This window comes from Leguminivora glycinivorella, chromosome Z, assembly GCF_023078275.1.
Source record: "Leguminivora glycinivorella isolate SPB_JAAS2020 chromosome Z, LegGlyc_1.1, whole genome shotgun sequence".
NCBI lineage: Eukaryota > Metazoa > Arthropoda > Insecta > Lepidoptera > Tortricidae > Leguminivora > Leguminivora glycinivorella.
This window is the reverse complement of record NC_062998.1, coordinates 50,490,774-50,513,865: the sequence shown is the minus strand read 5'-3', so window position 1 is coordinate 50,513,865 and position 23,092 is coordinate 50,490,774. Positions and strand designations below refer to the sequence as shown.

The following is a 23,092-nucleotide window of genomic DNA, read 5'->3' as shown; positions in this document are numbered from 1 at the left end:
TATTTCAAGCGTCGCTTACGATTATGACTCATAGTTATTCAACCGATGACGTGACAGCGTCCTAGACATTGACACAAATGACGCCACCACTGACATATCTATGTAAATAAACGTTGCGAAAAATATTGTTAAATTCTTGTTAAATAGATTGATTTGAGAAGTTTCAAGCAGTTATAAAGGCGGATTAAACTATGTTTGTTGAAAAGTGAAGATAATATTATACAGTTTCGTTAGAAAAGGTAATGTTTTTGACAGCGTATGTTTTGACTGTTTGTGAAAAAAGTTAGTTTTAATGTTCAACCTTCATACTTAAGCACGGGTATGATTTAAGGGCGGTTACAGGTTACAGACTAGTGTCTATTTTTATAAGCTCGTTTTTGGACCTCGTGTTGTCGCTTACCGCGTATTGATCAAGATTTTATAGCGCGCGTATTATGCGGTCGATATTTATTGCTATATTTATTTAAAAAAGGTATTTTAAAAAGAAATTAGACCTAGATTTTTTTTTAAATTATAAATGGCAAAGACGTGATGTCCAGAAGATGCCTGTTTACCTTTAATTTGAAGGTTGCTTTATTATCTAAAGAGTAGCTTGCTTGATGCTTCTGTCTATCTATCATCAAAATCAGGTTTATTCACCCATTAATAGTTAAAATATAATCTACGCTATAATTCTTCTTCTAGACATACACAATGCGTATCATCTCAATCCGTGGCGACGGGAACTGCCTGTTCCGCTCAATCGCTTACTGCGTCTACCACAACCAAGAGAGACATCGAGAAATCCGCATGAAAGTCATAGACACCGTCGTCAAAAACTGGTACAGATACAAGGACTTCATTATAGGAGACCGTTCCTACGGCAGCGGGATAGAAACAGCTGAAGATTACTACAGACTGATGGCGAGAGACGGAGAATACGCAGGGCACGTGGAACTTCATTCTGCCAGTGAGATATTTAGAGACTACACGTTTAAGGTGCATAGAAATGGGTGCAATAGGACCATAGATTATGGACACGGCCCTGTCGAGAAGCATCTGCTGTTTTCGGGGTATTTTGACGCGGGACATTACAGTGTTTTGGAATTTTAGTTGTTTTATTCTAGTAGTAGTAGTAGTAGTAAACACTTTATTGGACAGAACAAATTACAAATTACACAAAAAAAGAAACAGTGAATAATTATTATGGTTATGTACAAAGGCGAGCTTATCCCTATAAGGGATCTGTTCCAGCTAACCTTAGAATAACTGAGAGAGAAAAATAGGAGATGGTAGACAAACATAACTAAAGTGCATCGCAGTTTAGTAGAAGTGTAGAGGCACAGTATAAGGACGACTCAGTAGTTATACTCTCCGGCAGCGGCGACGCGAAAGGCAGAGTATTGGAAGATAAAATATCAGATCATAATTTCATACAATTAAAATATACATTTTCAGATAAAGCAAATTGCAATAAAATCCTAAGCAATAGAATTAACACAAGGGTTTTTAATGATGAAAGCTGTAATTATTTCCACTTCCTTTTTAATAACGATGTTACACTCAGAGACAAAATATTGACTTCAAGTCATGCAAATGAAATGATGAATGCACTAGTTTCAGCCATAAATTATTATTACAATATAGCTTTTCCAGAAAAATGTGTCACTGTAAAGTCCAAAGACGAAACGTGGATCACAAATGGTATTAGAACCTCAAGAGAGAATCTAAATAAAATGGAGATACTACAAGCACACTTTCCTGATGAACATAGAAAAACCAGGATAAAAGCGTATAAAAAGGTGCTGAAAAAAGTAATGACCTGCTCTAAGAGATTGGGAATCTCTCGACGAATACAGAACTCTAATAATATAATCAAAGAAACGTGGAAGGTTGTGAACGAACAAACAAACCGATGTGTTACAGGGCCCCCGAATGAAATTAAAGAGTTAGTAGACAAAAACGGAAACAGCATAAAAGATCCTTTTAAGATGGCACAACAATTTAACGATTTTTATACCACTATAGCAGAAAAAATAACATGTAACTTGAAAGTTAGTGCAGAGGAATCCAAAAAATATCTGAATTCTGTTAATAAGCCAAACAGGAAAATATGTTTCGGACTAGTAACTTTAAAAGAACTTCACACGATAATAATAAAAATAAAGAACAAAACGTCGAAAGACATACAGGGCATGGATACCAGAATATTGAAGATTATAAGATATAATGACAACATCATGGAATTACTACTATTTGTCCTGAATAGCTGCATGAAGGAAGGGACATTTCCAGAAGTACTGAAAACCGGCAGAGTCGTACCTATTTTTAAGAAAGGGACATATAATGACCCAAGTAATTATAGACCAGTGTGCGTGTTACCTGTTTTCTCAAAGGTCTTAGAAGCGGTTCTAAAAAACAGAATAATGGATTTCTTCGAACAAAACGATCTTTTCTCGCACCACCAATATGGCTTCAGAAAAGGCAGGTCGACAGCCATGGTTATAAGAAGAGTCGTGGATTTTGCACTAGAGTCTATGGATGGGTCGCAGAAATGCGCTAGCATGTTTTGCGACCTATCTAAGGCATTTGACTGTATACGGCATGATATTCTTCTTTGTAAACTGCACCACTATGGTTTTGACGACATAGCATTAAAAATGATGACCAGTTACATGCGAAATCGAACGCAAGTGGTTGAAGTTCGAAAAAATATGTCATCCCCCGAACTGAATGAAATTGGCGTACCCCAAGGTTCCATTTTGGGCCCAGTACTATTCTTGATTTATGTCAACGACTTGCCTTCGAATATGCCGGATTGGGCGCAGATCACTCTCTTTGCAGATGATACGCATATTGGGGTCAGACACAAAGACCAATCATCAATGGAAAGACACCTACGATGCATTACCGACATTTTACACAAATGGTTTGAATGTAATGGCATTGTACTAAATGAAAATAAAAGCACATTTGTAAACTACAAAACGATTTCAAGAAATACGAATATAACAACCACTTTTGAGTATACTCACAATACATGTTTCTTAGGATATGAAATTGACAGCAAACTAACACATAGCATACATATTGATAAAGTCTGTAATAAACTAGCATCAGCCAATTACGCATTGTTGAAACTAAAGCCCCTAGTTAACTTAAGAACCTTAAAAACTGTTTACTATGCTCATGTACAAAGTCTACTTGCTTATGCAATTACAATATGGGGAAATGCTGTAGATATAAATCGGGTACTGATCCTACAAAAACGCTCAATCAGAATAATATGTGGGGTAAATTGGCGCATGTCGGCGAGGTCTTACTTTTTGAAGCTTAAAATAATGACGGTCGTATCACTGTACATATACAACTCTGTGTTAGAAGTTCATAACAAATCAAATACCTTACTTAAGCGTTCGGATTGTCACAATTATAATACGAGGAACAATAGCAAGCTAATACTTCCCTTTCTTAAATTGAAAAAATGCCAAAAACAGGGAATTTTCATAAAAATAAAGCTTTTTAATAAATTGCCCACAAATGTCACAGATTTACCTTTTAATTTATTTAAAAACACAGTAAAAAAATTTTTCCAAACCATGCCTTCTATTCGATAAATGAATACTTATCATTGAATAATAATGTAATTGACGAAATTTGTAAATAGATTATTATTTATTATGATTAATACTAAGCTTACTTACTTACATAGTAAAATGTTATAAAATATTGTAAAATGCTGACTTACCATGTAATGATCATATTACATTATGGTTAATAAATGAAATGAAATGAAATGAAAGGTACATACTGCGTTCGAAAGCACGTGGTTGAACAAAATTACTATAAATGTTACTCGACAGCAAGATGTTGTTATTTTTAAATCTTAGTTAAAAATACCACATTATATCAGTCAGAAAATACAAAAAAATATCATTATGCATATTATTCTTATCCACGTTTATGTCGTTTATCCAAATCCGCTGGCATGTGTTGCGTACGTACACGACGCGCTTGTGTGCACCCCGCGCGGCGTACGGTTGTTAGAAGAGTTATTACTGGTTTGTACTGTGGTAGAGGTAAGGTGGAGGTCCTTTGGAAGGTCTCAAAAGGCTTCTTATCTCAGTTAAGGGTAAATGAAAATATTGTACGACCAAATCAAAAAGTTAAAAACAGTATAGGAGATACAGGTTGCTCAATGACATATTGCATTGGTTTTTGTTGCGACAAATCGTCACTACTTTTAAAAAATCTCGTATCTCACGTTGTTCCTCAAAGTTAAAACGCAGTAAGTCTATATACATTCCATACATACTTACTACAATTTTCTTTTCATTGACAGACGTACAAGTTTTTTTAAAAGTAGTGACGAAATGTTGTAACTACCCGAAAATTTATGAATGATTTGATATGTTTTCAATGCCTGAAAGTACAGAGTATAGGCACAGTATAATAAAGAGTACTATCGTACAGTATGGCCACTCCCGCTCCGCGCTGAAAGTGCCGCCCACCCGCTTTTACCTCACAGTTACCGCCTGTCAAAAACGCGACCAGACGACCTGTCATATCTCACTCATACAAGCTCGTGAACGCTTAGACTGTGTGCTAGGAACGCGCCTCTTTCATATATTTGATCGCCAGTGTCCGAGGTGTGGTATAGGCCAAGAGTAGGGCTAAAGCCGGAGCTACCGACAGGTGCAAGCTTACGTAGACTGAAGGTATCTTGTCATGGGCAATATTTAAAGATTAAATTGTAATTTATTTATTTATTTGAAAACATATTTCAATGACATTACAGATAAATCCAATGCGTCATGAAATTAAATAATACAAAAAACAGTAAATAAGAACATTAAAAAAACATTACAAAGAATAAAAGTATTACAACTAAACAATTGATTTAGGCGATTACGAAACAGCGTGGCTCCGTTGCGTCGTTTGCCCCGGTGTAGGATTCGGCAGGTTGCCCCGGAACCGCCGAAAAACCACACCTTTCGGCCATAAGTCTGCGCTCGCGATGGTATCCTGCAGCGGCCGCGGCACGCGCACAACGAACGAACTGAAGCGCACGTGGTGACGCGACTGCAGCTGGTGGTGCACCCTGTAATGTATTTGTGATAACGCTTCCGCGAAATGTATCCGATATTAATCAAATGTTATTGTAATTCTGGTAATTGCATCCCAATCGATACTAACAGGTGTTAATGCCCAGTTGAGCCTTTACCGAACACAATAAGGTATCCGGAATAGGCTCAATTGAGTGATAGATTGATATAAGCACTGCACAATTACTTCATATATTGGTAATTTAGTGGCAACAATAATATAGGGGAAACAGCATAAATTGATCTATGCTGAGATTCATATGCTATTATGTTATTGATTGATGATTAAAGGGCCGTTATATAGAGACATTACAGACTAGCTTTGAATTTAAAATATCTAAATATAGGTTTTTTTTTTCCGATTTTTGACCGATTTTCATGAAACATGACTATGAACACTCCCGACTAGCTCAGCTTTCAACCAAAAAAAAACTAAATCTAAATCGGTTCATCCGTCTGGGAGCTACGATGCCACAGACAGACACACACACTGATAGATACACAAACAGACAGACGGACAGACACTTCAAACTTGTAGTTTTTGCGCCGGGGGTTAAAAATGGGAAAATAAAAAAAGTCGCGCGTAAGCGCGTGTAGAGAAAGTAAGATACTCGTAGATATACGCTCGTGACATCCATCGAGTAATGATCATACGCGCGTAAAGATACGCTAGTGTGCAACAGCCTTAAGCTTCATTAGATTTGTTTAAAAACTCCTCGATATTGACGAAATGTCTATGAATAAAATTAAACTCTTTTCCTAATGCCTCAACGAATGTCAAGGTTTCAAAACCGGTTTGTGAAATTACCATAAACCTGTTCGATATGTTAAATAAACATAAAAGTGTATAATATTTACGTAATGTATGTTAAAAGTGTTATAAATGGTTGCTGAGATTGGAAAGTAATCGCGTCTCGTTGTGCCTCATATTTTAGGCACACCTCGGACACTGGCTATCAAATATATGAAAGAGGCGCGTTCCTAGCACACAGTCTAAACTCGTGTAGGTGAACGCGTACTATGCTTGTATTAGTGAGATATGACAGGTCGAACATTACTCTTTATTGTACTGTCATACTGGGTTTTAGGTTAAAAGCCATATAAGTGACATGTGACTTGCATGTGACTGAAAGTGCAGAAATGGAGCTATTGATAGCCGAGCTGATACAAATAGGTAAGACCAAATGGACCAAAAACTCCAAAAAGTCTGTAAGGATTTGATAATCATCATTTCCTGACCATTTCCTCTGGCCGTAACTTTTACCAGACGCTTGAAAGTCTCTAACTTACCCTAATTTCTCAAGCTACGGCCGGCGCAAATGGTTAGAAAATCATGATTATCTTCCTAACAGTACTTTCTAACACATATATAACAATCAGCCTTGAGAATTTAAGGGAAGTTAGTGATTTTGAATAAAATTTTATCCTTGAGAAAATGGGGAAGGTATGGCGGCTCTGGGCTCTGCCAGCCAGCCACTGCAAACTGCAACCAATGTCTTACGCCGTGTCTTCCGTGGGCGACCGGCGACCGTCGCCGTCGCGTCTCATCGCATCATCTATTTCCATATCGATAAGGTTTGATTTCGTATGCGTCGCATCGCCGTCGCGCGACCGTCGCCCACGCAAGCCACGGCGTTAGCCACCATTGTTTTTGAAAACTTGTTTATCGACTGTTTGAAAAATTTAAACAGCGTTTTCGTTTTAGATGATATTCGATCGAAATATTAAACGTATGCACGGCCATGGCTCAACACTGGTAGCACGCCTATCTATATTTACAATAACCGAAATAGAAATCGATAAATCTGTATCTTTGTCGGCTAGACTGTAATATTTGGTCGGCAACTATGGATATCTTTGAGTAGCCGTTCAAGTAGCTGAAAAAGAATTTTCCCGCGGCTTCGCTCGTGTTAGAAAGAGACAAAAAGTAGCTTATGTAACTCTCCATCCCTTCAACTATCTCCACTTAAAAATCACGTCAATTCCTCGCTCCTTTTTGCCGTGAAAGACGGACAAACGAACAGACCCACACTTAACCATTTATAATATTAGTATGGACTAGCTTTTGCTTCGGCCCGCGGGCCCTATTTGCCAACCACTGGATTAAGTTAAGATCTTCTAGATACCCTGATATTTCAATAAACTGTGGCACTTGATACCTAATTTCTTTTTTCTGTTAATACATAGTTTCGACACCACTTCCCACGCCTGGGAAGTTCGAATAGTTGCGATTTCGTCATAGCCGCCATTGACCGGGTGTGACCTTGGGCGGGTTTAAGGCCCTGCCGGCCAGACGTTGACATTCTATCGATGCCATTTTTTTATTATTGTTAATTAATGAATACATTTAGTAGTAAAGACGTTGGATATATCGATAGGGTCGAGTGTTTCAAGGAAGTCTGTCAGGTGAATTATAAAGACTAAAGTTGATGGTTATTTCTTAATCTACATACATACATACATACAATCACGCCTGTATCCCATAAAGGGGTAGGCAGAACACATGAAACTACTAAAGCTTCAGTGCCACTCTTGGCAAGTAAGGGGTTGAAAGAAAATGAAACTGTGACATTGCAGTGACAGGTTGCCAGCCTCTCGCCTACGCCACAATTTAACCCATATCCCACAGTCGCCTTCTACGACACCCACGGGAAGAAAGGGGGTGGTGAAATTCTTAACCCGTCACCACACAGGCAATCTACTTCTCATCAATTTAAATAGATATCATACACGAAAGAAAAAACGACAACGCCCACTGGTGGCCGAGCCGGGAATCGAACCCGGGTCTTCAGCTTACGCGGCTAACGTCTTCACCACTAGACCACCCGCCCGCCAAAATATATTAAATAAAATAATTTGATTTGTTCCCTAGTTGTCTATTTTTCATATTCTAGCCATCATAATTGAAAATATTTTGACCACGCTAGTAAGAGTTCTTTACAAAAACAGTATAAATAGAGGTTTTCCCTTGTTTAATATTTATACTTGGACGTAGTTTACCGTAAAGGAACCATCTAAAAATTGCCATTGAAATGCCCTTTTTTTTGACAGAATCTTTAAATTTTCTATATTATTATTACCAATTTTTATGGTTAAAACTCAATCATCATCATCAGATTCAATATCAAAAAAATGAAATGAATTTTGCTGTTTTTGGCTGCAGTTCTTTCAGTTCTTATAGTTGTTTTTTTTCGTTTATAATAAAAATAAATTATGCTTTACCTTTTTACTTTTTTTTTACAGGTAAGGCCCTTGCAGAGCGGTTGCTGTATATCAATTGGCGGTAACTATAAAAATGACATATGCGAATGTTCTGATTTTTCTTTTTTTTCGCGGAGCCTTTTCTCGGCCAAATCGTGTGATAGCCCTGTACTGAAAAACGTCGTACGATACACGTGAAAAATCGTAATTCGTGTCGATTTAAAATACTCCGGTCGAACCATTCGTTTCGAACCCTTTTTTCCGCACTTTTATCGTAATGTCCTGTGTGGTGACGGGTTAAGAATTTCACCACCGGATCTTCCCGTGGGTGTCGTAGAAGTCGACTGTGGGATTTGGGTTACAATTGTGGCGTAAGTGAGAGGCTGGCAACCTGTCACTGCAATGTCACAATTTTCGTTTTCTTTTAAGCCCTTAATTGCCAAGAGTGGCACTGAGACTTTAGTAGTTTCATGTGCTCTGCCTACCCCTTTATGAGATACAGGTGTAAGTATGTTATCGTAATGTACTAGTTCAGTACAGATGGTGCTTTTTGCCCGCTCTAGTGCGCAAAATAGTTCGTTTTTGTCAGGTAGAAACTTCAAAGGGCCATCTTTACTGAAAAACGTGGTACGATACACGTGCTCCGATATGAAAATACTCCGGTCGTGATTTAATTTATCGCCACTCGTTTCGAACTTCCTTTTTTCCGCACTTGTATCGTAATGTACCTACAACAGGCTATATTGCAACCTTTTAAACCAGTCGAACACTTTTGCTTTTCCGCACCGACCGTTCAAACTTCCAACGGACAATTTAAAAATATCAGTTTACAAACCAGCGAAACCTGTTCTGACGAATTATGAAGTCATTTCTATACAATGCGCACGCGACGATTGTTGCCGAAAATGGCGGGCGGCGGTTTATTTATAATGTCTATTGAAAACCTAATTTAGTGGCTGTGTTATTTTAGATTGAATTGTTAGATTTTTAAAGTTATATTATGGGTTTACTCTTGGCAACAGACTAGCCAAAGGCAAAGAATTAGCCTACGATGTAGTGAGCTCGCCCAGAAAATGCCTTTCTACCCTAGATTTGAATTTGCCTGCGGGACAAAATTAATGCAATTCTTTTTGGTTCCTTAGTGTACATAAATTGTATATCGTCACTACTTTGAAAAAGTGTCGTATCTCACGCTACTCCTCAAAGTTAAAACGCAGTAAGTCTATATGCATTCCATACATACTTACTACAATTTTTTTTTCATTGACAGACGAAGATACAAGTTTTTTTTAAAAGTAGTGACGATATGTTCCACATTTATTTCATATTATATCGATAGAATAAAATAAATAATACCTAACCCTGTTAAGCGACAGTTTCCTCCAACTTTTGAAACCTAATTGTTGCATTCTTAAAGTGGTCTAAAATCCAGCATTTTTTTGTCCCACTAAAAGCATAGTGTAACTGGATGGTGATAAGCAATAATGTGTCAACCCACAAAAACTAAAAAAATGAGATTTTAATGCCATGTTATAGCTGGATTTTTAAACTTCTATTTGCAAAAATGACCTATTCATTTTGAAAATTTTTACTATCCCAAAAGTAAAAAAATAGGTTAACACAAATCCTATATCGTGTGTTGCCTGTTTTGCATTAATATGTCAAGAACCTTAACTTATTATAGTAATTGGCAGAAGACATATTTAAATTACAATAATGTGTTATGAGGGTTGACTCAACGATTTTTTTACACTTGACTCATTCTTGCAAAACGCAAAAAATGACATAGTTACCCACTATGAGACTTGAATGATTATTGCAAAATGATATTTTATTCGTTGTTTTATGCTACGACCCGTGTTATAAAACATAAGTCATTATTGTTAAATTATATTCGGGTCATAAATTGTTCGTTTTTGGTGTAAGTACCATGACACTATATTGTAAAATATAACTGTTCATATTAATTTATGTTTAAATAAGTTATGACTTAGTCCATTAGTATATTTTTGCACATGAATGGTTAATTCAGTACGAAATTGAACATTTTAAGTCATGAATATACATATTCGTTATTATAATTTGCAAACATTTTTTACAAGTACGTGTTTATATAAAAATCTAATATAGGCTACTATTTTTTTATAATTACTAATTACATTAAGACGTGTTAATGTATGCATAAAAATATTGTTTGATTTTTGAATACTTACTGAATGGTAGTTTATTATTTTGTTAAAGATATTTTATGTTTTGTTCTTGTACAAGTCATGAGTTATTCATAATTTAAATGACTTAGTCTATTTCTTAGCGTAAAAAAATATTTTGTTGTATATTTTAGATAAGTAGTTTGTTTTTTTTTAAAGATGATTATTTGGTTTTTGTAACGATTTTTTGTTGAAAAAGCACAGATAATTTAAATATGTGTCTAGAAATGATCATTACTCTAATAGTTAATTTATAGTATTTTATTCAACAGGCGTTTAAAGGAGGTCAAGAAATATGAGGGGCGTACTTTCCACGAGTATTTTGGAGTCAGTTAAACACCATTGCATACAATACTTTTACAACGACCATGCACTTAGTTTTTAATAGTTTTTTTAAATAATTCTCGCGAAATTCACACTGTTTCCTGTATTGCAAAGGTTTGCACTGTCAGCTCAGCTGCCCAAAGCCTTCCCGCGCACGCACGCAGTATCGTTAATGCAATGCGTTGCCATGATTACAGAACCAAACAATGCGTTTTCAGTTTTTTCGATACGCACAATCCTGTAAATGACGAATAACAGTTCGGGAGTAGAAAAATCATTAAAAGGTTTGATTAATAAATAATGTATTGATTCCTACATGACGACCGGTCTGGCGCAGTCGGTAGTGACCCTGCCTGCTACGCCGCGGTCCCAGGTTCGAATCCCGGTAAGGGCATTTATTTGTGTGATGAGCACAGATATTTGTTCCTGAGTCATGGATGTTTTCTATGTATATAAGTATTTATATATTATATATATCGTTGCCTAAGTACCCACAACACAAGCCTTCTTGAGCTTACCGTGGGTCTCAGTCAATCTGTGTAAAGGTGCGTTTAAACGGCGCGCGATAACGCGAGCCGAGCCTGGCTCGGCTCGTGATCCGGCGCGCCACGCGCCGTTTAAACAGCTACGCTCGGCGCGGCTCGGCTCGACTCGGCAAAGTTCGCGCGATCCATCACTTGTCGGTTTTTTCGACACGGATCAAAGGCGCGCGCGCCATCTTCGGCTCGGCTCGTGTTAATACGCGCCGTCTAAACAGATGGTACAAAGCGCGCGACGACGGAAGTCGAGTTTTAAGTTTTTAACACGCTTTTATTAGGTCGTCGTGTATGTAACTATGTAATGGAATCTACGGAGGCTAATTTAACCATCTTCCAAGGATCGTAGCGTAATGAAAATTGGCAGCTGTATGCAGTTCTGATGACAATACAATAATATGGTACTGTTGAACTGATCTGACGATGGAGCCGGAAGATATGAACTGGAAAGCTACATGATGGAACATCGTATCATAGCTGTTTTTGGGTTTCTTAGAAAAGTCTTGTAATGAACTTTGACTAAGATTAGGTTTCAAAGTCTGATCTGATGATGGAGCCGGAAGATATGAACTGGAACTACATGATGGAACATCGTATCATAGCTGTTTTTGGGTTTCTTATAAAAGTCTTGTAATGAACTTTGACTACGATTAGGTTCCAAAGTCTGATGATGGAGCCGGAAGATATGAACTAGAACTACATGATGGAACTTCTTATCATAGCTGTTTTTGGGTTTCTTAGAAAAGTCTTATAATGAACTTTGACAACGATTAGGTTTCAAGGTCTGATAATGAAGCCCGAAGATAGGCACTGGCATTCCATGATGGCATATCGTATCATAGTTCTGTTTGCGCTTGTGAGAAAGGCCACGTAATGAACTTCGAACGTTACGTTTTCAACGTTATAACAAACCTATTATTGACCGAAGCGAAGCGAGGCCTAAGCTAGGTTAGGGTTTTCTTGCGACCCTTATGAGCGGAAAAAGGAAAGACCGAATCAGTATATCTAAACTAAGTCAGGTTAGGGTCTTTTTTGTGACCCTTAAGGCTGCTTTCAATTCAAGTTCCAGTTAGAGCATCTTATTATCTTGATTTTTATAAGACTGGATTTTTGAAAACTAACTCACTAAATTAATTATGAATTTTTCTCTAATGCACGTTTAGAAAAACGCACGTATAGAGCTGAATCAGTCGATCTTATTTGTAAAATTTGGACAATTTTGAATATTAAAACGGGTAAATTTATAATTCGTATATCCTGTACCACAATCATTTCAGACTAGATTTTTATTTTAAGTTTTTGAAAAAGAGTAAACTAGCCTAAGGCGAATTCAATTTTTTTCAGAAATTACCTAAAATTAAGTGACAATTTCTTTGAAAATCTACATCACATCGAAGTAAGTTTTGTACTAAATTAATCTGCAACGTTTACTTAAATTGCTGTTATGCCTTAGTGATTATACATTGCTATTATTGATTTTTGCCAATTTTTTGAAAACGAGCCTTCACCGGTACAATTATTACCACTTTTGGACATTTTCTCATATTTTGTTAGACCAAGTAGAAAAAGTATAGGACTTTTTCGCCCCACGCTTTTACAATCAAATATTATAATTAAAAGCACATAGTTTACTCTTCATCCCAGAAATAGAGACAACTTGAACGATCCATAATTTATTTTTGGCTTTTACGTGCATTTATAAAAGCGTGTTTTTCTAGAGTTTTTTAAACTATAAATTTATTTATCGGCGTTTTCATGTGTTCGAATTATGGAGTGGAGCAATGATATGATTCAAAGCTTTATTGAATTATATGAAGAGGAACCATCAATATGGAACCCAAAACATCTCGGTCACAAAAATCGCAACAATATAATAGGCTTTCGTTCGTATCTACACGGACGGCTCGGCTCGCGTAGGATCGTGCTACCTCGCGCCGTGTAAACGCACAGGCTCGCGTTCGTATTGAGCCGAGCCGCATCTACACGGACGGCTCGGCTCGCGTAAGATCGTGCTAACACGCGCCGTTTAAACGCACCTTAAGAATGTCCTATAATATTTATTATTATTTTATTATTTATACCTAATAACATAAGTGACCATGACTGATATGTTACTTAACACTTATAAAGTTAAAAATATGCATAGGTAGAGTATTTTACAATAACAATTTATGTGCTTTAACATGTTTATTTAAGACTCATAGATATTTTTAAACAATTAGCAAAAGTGGGTTAAGTATCATAACACAGTCTTGAAAAAGTTTGACGTCGTCGAACAATTCGCAATAAAAGAAAAGGGCATTATTTCGTCAAATTGAAGTTTGTTTTGAAATTAAGCTACAATAATCACTACTACTGAACGTATTATAGCTGAAAAACACAACAATCTATATAAAAAACAATGTTTTTTAAGAGAAACACAAAAAAATGAGAAAAAATCTTTAGACGCCATTTTCTCAAAATGGTTGGCGTGTGGGTTGACACATTATTGCTTATCACCATCCAACTATAATCGTCAGCATTCTCCCCTTATATCTAAACATAGTAAACGATCAAACGAAAAAAAAAAACACCAAAGTTCGGGAAAACATAAAAAAATACCACTGGCATTTTTATCCATCCTGTATAAAAACCACCTTACTTCATTATCTTGTCAAACTTAAAATAAACTTTATTTCAAAGATTTTACAGTTCACTTTAGTTTGGTGATGATTGAGATATAGAACATTTATGTTCTGAGAAGTGACTTAGCTAAGCCCTTTAAAACGAGCCGAGCCAATTTAAGTCTTAATGCATATGTAATTAGGTCGGATTTATCACTCACTGCTACCGATATAATTAATTCTATACATATCGAGAGGGTTAATTTGATTTTATGGTGCTCCTACACTGGGCGTGATCATAATGGTGCCTCCACAGTGGCCAGCCGGTATGATCAGAGCATTTTTTTTTTGCCACTTTTATGAAGTGTGATATTTTTGAAAAAAAATATGCTATTTCTACTCAGAATTACTAGCTTTTTCAATCCTAGTAGTTAAAAAAATTGTCCTTTACGATTTTTTCTTATTTTGTTACCATTTTCCGTACATGTTGTATGGGGTAACAAAAGAGGAAAGTAACAAAAATGTATGGAAATTCTGGGACACTTTTTGTCTCCCAGTGAGATTGAAAGTACTCGTGATTCTGAGTACAATTGACCTAAAATTCCCTAAAACAATCAAATTTTTTTTATTGACAAAAAAAAAAGAAATGCTCATCACAGACTACATACTAATTATGAACCTTTTTTTAAATAACCCCCGACTCAAAAACGACAGGGTGTTATAAGTTTGACGTGTCTGTCTGTCTGTGTGTGTGTGTGTGTCTGTCTGTGGCATCGCAGCTTCTGAACGGATGAACCGATTTCGATTTAGTTTTTTTTTGTCTGAAAGCTGAGTTAGTCGCGAGTGTTCTTAGCCATGTTTCATGAAAATCGGTCTAGTATGTCGCGGTCGGGGGTTTTTTCAAAATTTTAATTTTGTCGTTAGGTTAGGTTTACAATAAGGTACAGCGGGGCAAATCTCGACTGGGGGGTAATTGTAACTAATCCACCTTTTCCATTATTATACTATGATGTTGAGTTCTACATGTATCCACTGAACACGCCTGCCATATATTAACCTGTGGACTCTATAATAATGAAAACATTGTAAAACATGGAAAAAATTGACCAGTTACATTTGCCCCCTAGTCGAGATTTGTCCCTACACAACACAGACAACTACAGACAACTAGCTTGTTCCCGCGGCTTCGCTCGCCTTAGAAAGACACAAAAAGTAACCTATGTCACTCTCCATCCCTTCAACTACCTCCACTTAAAAAATCATGTCAATTCGTCGCTCCGTTTTGCCGTGATAGACGGACCAACAAACAGACAAACACTTTCCTATTTATAATATTAGTATGGCTTATAGTACGCATTCCTTTTGCCGTACCGAGTCATATGACTTAGCGATCCAACACTAACGGCTCAGCCACGACATTGGTCTAAGCGCGACAGCGGCGAGCGGCGGCCATACATTGAAGCGAGACACAGCGATGGGACTTTTCATTCGCACGTATGGCTGCCGTTCGCCGCTGCCGCGCTTAGACCAATGTCGTGGCTGGGCCGTAACGACGCTAAATATGCTACTCACGACTTGACCACGAAAAGGACTGTCTATGGATGATATTTATACATCCTTACTTAATATGCAAATAAAAAACATATGAAAACTATTTTTAACCCCCGACGCAAAAACGACGGGGTGTTATAAACTTATAAGTTTGACGTGTCTGTCTGTCTGTGGCATCGTAGCCCCCGAACGGATGAACCGATTTAGATTTCGTTTTTTTCTGTTTGTAGTCGGGAGTGTTCTGAGCCATGTTTCTTGAAAATCGGTCCACTATGTCGCGGTCGGGGGTTTTTTCAAAATTTTAATTTTGTGGTTAGGTTATTAAATACTTACTGCCATGGCTCAGCGACCCGAAGTGGATCTTGGCCTCCGACACCAGATTCCGCCATTCTCTCCTATCCTGTGCAATCTGATGCCACTCGGTCACTTGGAGGTCACACAGGTCTTTCTGGACCTCATCGATCCAACCTGGGCCTTCCGACCGGCCGTTTTTCAGTAGATCGCCACAAGCACAGTATAATAAAGAGTACTATCGTACAGTATGGCCACTCCAGATCCTAGCTAATGTGCCGTCCACCCCCTCTCGGTTACCTCACAGTTACCGCCTGTCACAACGCGAACAGTCGACCTGTCATATGTTACTCATACAAGCATAGTACGCGTTCACCTACACGAGCTTAGACTGTGTGCTAGGAACGCGCCTCTTTCATATATTTGATCGCCAGTGTCCGAGGTGTGCCACAAGCTTTGAGTAATTAAAGTAATAATTACTCAATGGCCACAAGTGAGCTCTTTTGTCCGCACGATCCTCTCCCATCCTCTCCTCATGGCCGAGCCAAAATACAGCCAATTTTTAAAATGAAGTGAGAAAATCCGATACTAAGCCAACCTTTGATACAAAGTGATAGCATAAATATTTCTATTGTTAGAAAATGTAGGCTATTTTTATTCAACTCTGAGCATTATAATTTTCTTAAGAAATGGATGCATTAAAAGTTGAAAGTGTCACTCCGTCCCACGCATTAGATGCCAGCTTCCTTTTAAAGATGGTTGATAAAATTACGGATAAGAAACTTCGCATTATGAAGAAATTGTATGGACGCCATTTTAAAATTTATCATCAGCATATCAGCCCTTTATCGCCCACTGCAGAGCATAAGCACAGTACAATAAAGAGTACTATCGTACAGTATGGCCACTCCCGCTCCCCGCTGAAAGTGCCGCCCACCCGCTCTCTGTTACCTCACTAGAAATAGAAATATTTTTTATTCATGGCAAAAAAATTAAAAAAAAAAACACACACACACAAATACAGATCAACAATAGAAAATTATTTACACTCATACGCATTTAAGACCTCATATAACCCGGCAACCTTAAAATCAAGAGTGAACAGGCATCTTCTGGGCTAGCTCGCTCTACCGTAGGCCACGTCTTTGCCTTTGGATAGTCTGTGGCCAAGAGTAAGCCCATTTATAAAAAAAAAAAAATGCAAACTCGAGTAATAGCAAATATTTGACAAAATGAATAACAAATATTTCCGGCACTTCTAATATTTATACTAGATCCGGTTACATGTAGCTTAACGTCCGCATTTAACACTAGTGTGCACGCAGCCTAAATCCCCGACCGTTGTCAGAAAGCACGGAGCACTTCGCACTAAGTAAACAACCGCTGGCCAATAATAGGTCGATTAATGTTTCAGTTTTTAAACAGAAAAATGGGTGACAGATGGACAGACTGACTGTCTGAGTGAGTGACTGACGAACCAACTGACCGACCGACCGACCGACTGACCGACACATCGACCGACCGACCTATTGACCGACTGACAGAATAGTTAGGCAAACATACTGATAGCTGATAGACAGATGAGAGACAGGCAGATAGCCAGGTCCTCAGACTGTGATACATGTATTAATACGATACAGGTCAAATCTCCATACAAACGCTCTCGACTATTTCCTCCCTGGTTTTTGAAGATAGAGCAATGATTTTTTCAACTCAGATTATTATTTTGTATCTGTGTCGGACCGTTTTGATTTTTTTGCTATTTTTATTTTAAAAGACGCTAGAGCCAATCAAAAATTTCAAAAAAACGGCCTTTTTCAATATGGCTCAAAAAAAGGTGTGATATTCAAGATCGGTAACAATTAGCCAAAAAATCTAAACGGTCCGACACAGATTATTTCATTGTTATTCAGATTCTGAAATTTCGTTCCGTTGAAATAAGTTTTGAAGGAGGAAACAGTCGAGAGCGGAACCTTGATTTTAAAGATTTTTTCTCAATATCTTTTAACTGAGTTGTACTTAATGGACATTTTTTTTTTTCGATAAATCTAGTTATTAACACTAGTATATTTAACTGAAATTCCCAAATTGAAAGGGGGACTCCTTTCCATAATAGCATTTTGGCTCCCATAGCGTCTTAAACAAACTTCTAATATTTATACCAAAGTAAGTGTAATATTTAGATTAATGTACCGGTATGTACGCGGCCTAATCCCCGACTGGTACCAAGAAGTACTCCGTGCTTCGCATTGAGTAAACAGCCACTGGCCAATAATAGATGATTAATGTTTCAGTTTGTAAACAGAAAAATGGGTGACAGATGGACAGACTGGCTGACTGACAAACCAACTGACCGACCGACCAACCGACCCACTGACCTTATCGACCGACCGATCGATAGACCGACAGACCGATTGACTGACCAACGGACAGACAGGTATACAGACTGATAGACAAAGAAACAGACAGACAGGCAGTTTTAACGTTAAACAAAATATTAATATTTAAACTAGATTCAGCAACATTTAGACTATTTTAGATGTGTACGAGGCCTAATCTAAGTATGTAGTCTGACCGACCGACCGATTGGCTGACAGACAGATTGACCGACCGAAAGATAGACAGGCACACAAACTGAAAGCTGTTCAAGACAGATGAGAGACAAAGAGACAGATAGCCAGACCTTACGTCTCTGTTATATTAAACAAAACCTTAATAGTTGTTCCAAATTTAGTAACATTTATATTAATGTACTGGTATGTACGCGGTCTAATCCCCCACTGGTACCAGGAAGCACGGAGCACTTCGCACAGAGTAAACAAGCACTCTGACCAATAATAGGCCATTAATATATATAGTGAAGACTTAATGAGTCGGCGTATAAACAAAAATAGACGGGCACACATCAGAATGTGCAGACTGACAGGCAGACTGATAGACACACAGACAGAGACGTAAGGACAGACGCACGACAAATCCTATAAGGAAATCTGTGTTTTTATATATTTTTTTTTAATTTATTATTTACAAAAATAAACTTATAATTAACAGTTTACAGAAATCCTCGCCAAACTGTAACGTTTGATGGCGAGAGGCGCTCATTGTTTTAGACATTAGTTACTTAAATACAGTTTTGATATAAAACAAAAACGTAACTTAATACTTGTTAGAGTAAAAACACCAGGATACCACTATTAATTATACAGTTTATTAAACGGAATCTGAAAATACAAGTTCAATGACAAGCTATCTTCAAGTGACGCTCTGAGTCCGTCTGCCGCCATTTTTGACAGCGATGCTAGTGAAGGGGACGTTCGACTAGTGATGTCCTTATACTCGACCATTCTGACCTTGACCTTTCGTCCCGAAGGTCTCTGCTATCCATGCTGCTACTGATGACTGCCGCAGTCAACACAGCCGAAGCAGGCTGCGCCTCCAACTGATGTCGGTAGACTTCATCTGTTCATTTGTTCTTTTCTTTTCTGCGGAGTGAACAAGAACTTTGTATACTCCAGCTATACACTCAGGCCCTGGTCCTTTGAAGTGATTAACTCGAGTACCGTTGGAAACGGCCGGTGTAGTTTAAGGCTAACTTACACCAAGATATGTAATTTGTCTCATTTTATAGTCGAATCAGAGTATGACATAACTAACTCAAGATTGCATGACCAGACTAGCCTAGTACAAGTAAGTCAGATCATTTTTTTTTTTAACAATTCCACGGCCAGTAAGGCTTTAAAACTATTAAGGTGCCAATGGTACGAAAACTACATGTTTTACCGCCATGATCGATACTATATATTAGTCAAATTAATTATGTAAAATATATGACATATAGCGGCGGGCAGGTAATTACCGGTGTACAAAGCACCACCCAATATTTGCTTGTAAATATCTTTACCCATCAATACATTTCATTTCAGGCAAGTATTATGTTCTAAGTAAGACCTTACGTGAGCGGTGCATTCCAAACTAACCGCTAAATATAACAATGATGATTGGCGTTGTTAAAATAGCAAATACATGGAACAAACTCACAGTTGGCTCCGTCACTGTAGGCTGTGAAGCTCCCCGCACGCGCAACAACGCGTACATCAAACTCGTGAGAGGTGAACATGACACACTCCATGTGTGAGCATAGCCGCCTTCTAACACAGCAAGCAGCAAGAAAGCTCTTATTAAAAAGCTCTGTAACATACATGGGAAATACTAAGTTCCTTAATGTAACGAGAACGTGATAATTTTTCCTTGTAACTAAGCCAGTAGGTGATAGAATCAGTACAACACAACTGTCGTTCAAGTAACATGATAAGGTTACGAGAAATTAATGTACAATTGGCATAGTCGATGCTCTCAAATACAGATCCGGCTTACATAGCCGTAAAATAATTTAGTAATAAACAATGACAATGAAGATATTAGAAAATATTGTCATGTAATCTTTTTTTATGAAAATATATTAAGCAGAATACATGGCTGCTCCTTGGCAGGACCTTTAACAACTGCTAATTATTTATCTATCAACATGATAAAATTAATAAAAGGTAATAATCAAATGTGTACTAGCCACCAATTTTGCTATAAGACAACAAACATTACCATATCAAAGCTTCATACGCAAGCCACGGTGATACGGCTGCTTTCGAGGCTGGCGGCGCAACGACCGCAGACGTTGGCCCTTCATGACAAGGTTGTCGCGCAGCCTGTAGCATGCACTCTATTGGAAACCGTAATTCCACCAGCAACCTCTGGAAAGTATTAGTGCAAGCAACCCTTTCAAGGTAACCTTGAGATCACAACTCTTTAAGGTCATAAAACATGCTTTTGACAAACAAGGTCTCAAGCTAACCTCTTAAGGATATACCTCTTAAGGACTATATAACACATGACGGCATCTCTGAAGACCTTCATCACAAATAACAGAAGCAGAACAATCCTCTTAAGGATAGACTATATAGCACATGATGGCGTCTGTAAGACCTACATCACAAATAACAGAAGCAGACCAATCCTCTTAAGGATAGTCTATATAACACATGATGGCGTCTGTAAGACCTACATCACAGATAACAGAACAGAACTAGCCTCGTAAGGGTAGTCTATATAACATATGATGGCGTCTGTGAAGACCTACATCACAAATAACAGAAACAGAACAATCCTCTTAAGGATAGACTATATAGCACATGATGGCGTCTGTAAAGACCTACATCACAAATAACAGAAACAGACCAATCCTCTTAAGGATAGTCTATATAACACATGATGGCGTCTGTAAGACCTACATCACAGATAACAGAACAGAACTAGCCTCGTAAGGATAGTCTATATAACATATGATGGCGTCTGTGAAGACCTACATCACAAATAACAGAAACAGAACAATCCTCTTAAGGAAAGTCTATATAACACATGATGGCGTCTCTGAAGACCTTCATCACAAATAACAGAAGCAGAACAATCCTCTTAAGGATAGACTACATAGCACATGATGGCGTCTGTAAGACCTACATCACAAATAATAGAAATAGACCAATCCTCTTAAGGATAGTCTATATAACACATGATGGCGTCTGTAAAGACCTACATCACAAATAACAAAAACAGACCAATCCTCTTAAGGATAGTCTATATAACACATGATGGCGTCTGTAAAGACCTGCACCACAAATACCAGAACAGAACTAACCTCGCAAGGATAGTCTATATAACACATGATGGCCCGTCTCCAAAGACCTGCACCACAAATACCAGAACAGAACTAACCTCGCAAGGATAGTCTATATAACACATGATGGCCCGTCTCCAAAGACCTGCATCACAAATACCAGAAACAGAACTAACCTCGCAAGGATAGTCTATATAACACATGATGGCCCGTCTCCAAAGACCTGCACCACAAATACCAGAACAGAACTAACCTCGCAAGGATAGTCTATATAACACATGATGGCCCGTCTCCAAAGACCTGCATCACAAATACTAGAAATAGAACTAACCTCACAAGGATAGTCTATAGAACACATGATGGCCCGTCTCCAAAGACCTGCATCACAAATACTAGAAATAGAACTAACCTCACAAGGATAGTCTATAGAACACATGATGGCCCGTCTCCAAAGACCTGCATCACAATAATAGGTCTTATGCACATGGTCCGCCTCCTAAGGCCAACATTGCATAAACAGAACTACTTAAGAAACAATAATCAAAGTAACAAATGTATAGCAGACATTAAAGTAATCATTATAATTATGATTCACACTTTAAGTGACGGAAATCACTTCATTTTTACTTGTGGATATCACATTAGTTACACTACCGTGGATACCACAAGATTCAGGTACAATGTGCTTATCAGGAAACCCTGTGAACAGAATATATTATTAACATCATGTATAGGCAACACAACTCGGTTCTTAATCCGGCGTGTATATATGCAATGGCAACTCGGTTCCTAATTTGAGAGTAATAGCACAAAACACCACTCGGTTCTTAATCCGGCGTGCATATATGTAATGACAACTCAGTTCTTAATCTGAGACTAATAAGACAAAACACAACTCGGTTCTTAATCCGGCGTGCATATATGTAATGACAACTCAGTTCTTAATCTGAGAGTAATAAGACAAAACACAACTCGGTTCTTAATCCGGCGTGCATATATGTAATGACAACTCAGTTCTTAATCTGAGAGTAATAAGACAAAACACAACTCGGTTCTTAATCCGGCGTGCATATATGTAATGACAACTCAGTTCTTAATCTGAGAGTAATAAGACAAAACACAACTCGGTTCTTAATCCGGCGTGCAACTTGTCTTATTTTTCCCGTGCCCCTAAATAAGGTTTACTATATATACCATTACACGCTTACTATATATACCATTATTGAAATACATTCCAGTCAAGCAAGAATAATCATATGGCACTTGGCTTGACTTATCGAGGTTTCACTACATTCAAATAATGTAATATTTTATATTTCAAGGAACAGAACATATTAAAAGTAGACAATACTTGTCAACTTTAAACGGTAACCTGTTTGTCATGCTTCGGTTCGGAAACATTCCTTCGCAGTGAAGTGGTTAAAATTATTAGAAGCTCCAATTAAGTTATTTACCTCAGATTATTGCACATCTTTAAAAACTTAACTGATTGGCATGTTTCAAGCCCAATTCCAAATCAAACTGATTTGTTGTAACAGACAAGTATAGCATGTAGACCGTTAAAGTCCATCAGGTCTATAAATATCAAAATCTCTTACCATTAGCTATGACAAATTTTACCAGTGTC

General features: G+C 37.7%; 2 protein-coding genes and 1 long non-coding RNA gene across 5 annotated transcripts in view; 2 read left to right on the top strand and 1 right to left on the bottom strand.

The window, feature by feature from the left end:
• LOC125240692 (Krueppel-like factor 8) overlaps positions 1-23,092 on the top strand; it is a 181,300-nt gene that overhangs the window by 34,085 nt on the left and 124,123 nt on the right. The gene's annotated exons all lie outside the window — the stretch shown is intronic.
• Positions 107-1,097, top strand: LOC125240693 (OVARIAN TUMOR DOMAIN-containing deubiquitinating enzyme 7-like). Its single transcript, XM_048148711.1, has 2 exons — positions 107-239; positions 685-1,097. Exon 2 carries the CDS (start codon positions 694-696, stop codon positions 1,090-1,092), a length of 399 nt encoding a protein of 132 aa, XP_048004668.1. The 5' UTR covers positions 107-239; positions 685-693; the 3' UTR covers positions 1,093-1,097.
• On the bottom strand, positions 19,836-20,797 carry LOC125240694. Its single transcript, XR_007178655.1, has 2 exons — positions 20,397-20,797; positions 19,836-19,985 (listed from the first exon to the last, which is right to left on the bottom strand). It is a non-coding gene; the product is annotated as an uncharacterized LOC125240694 (long non-coding RNA).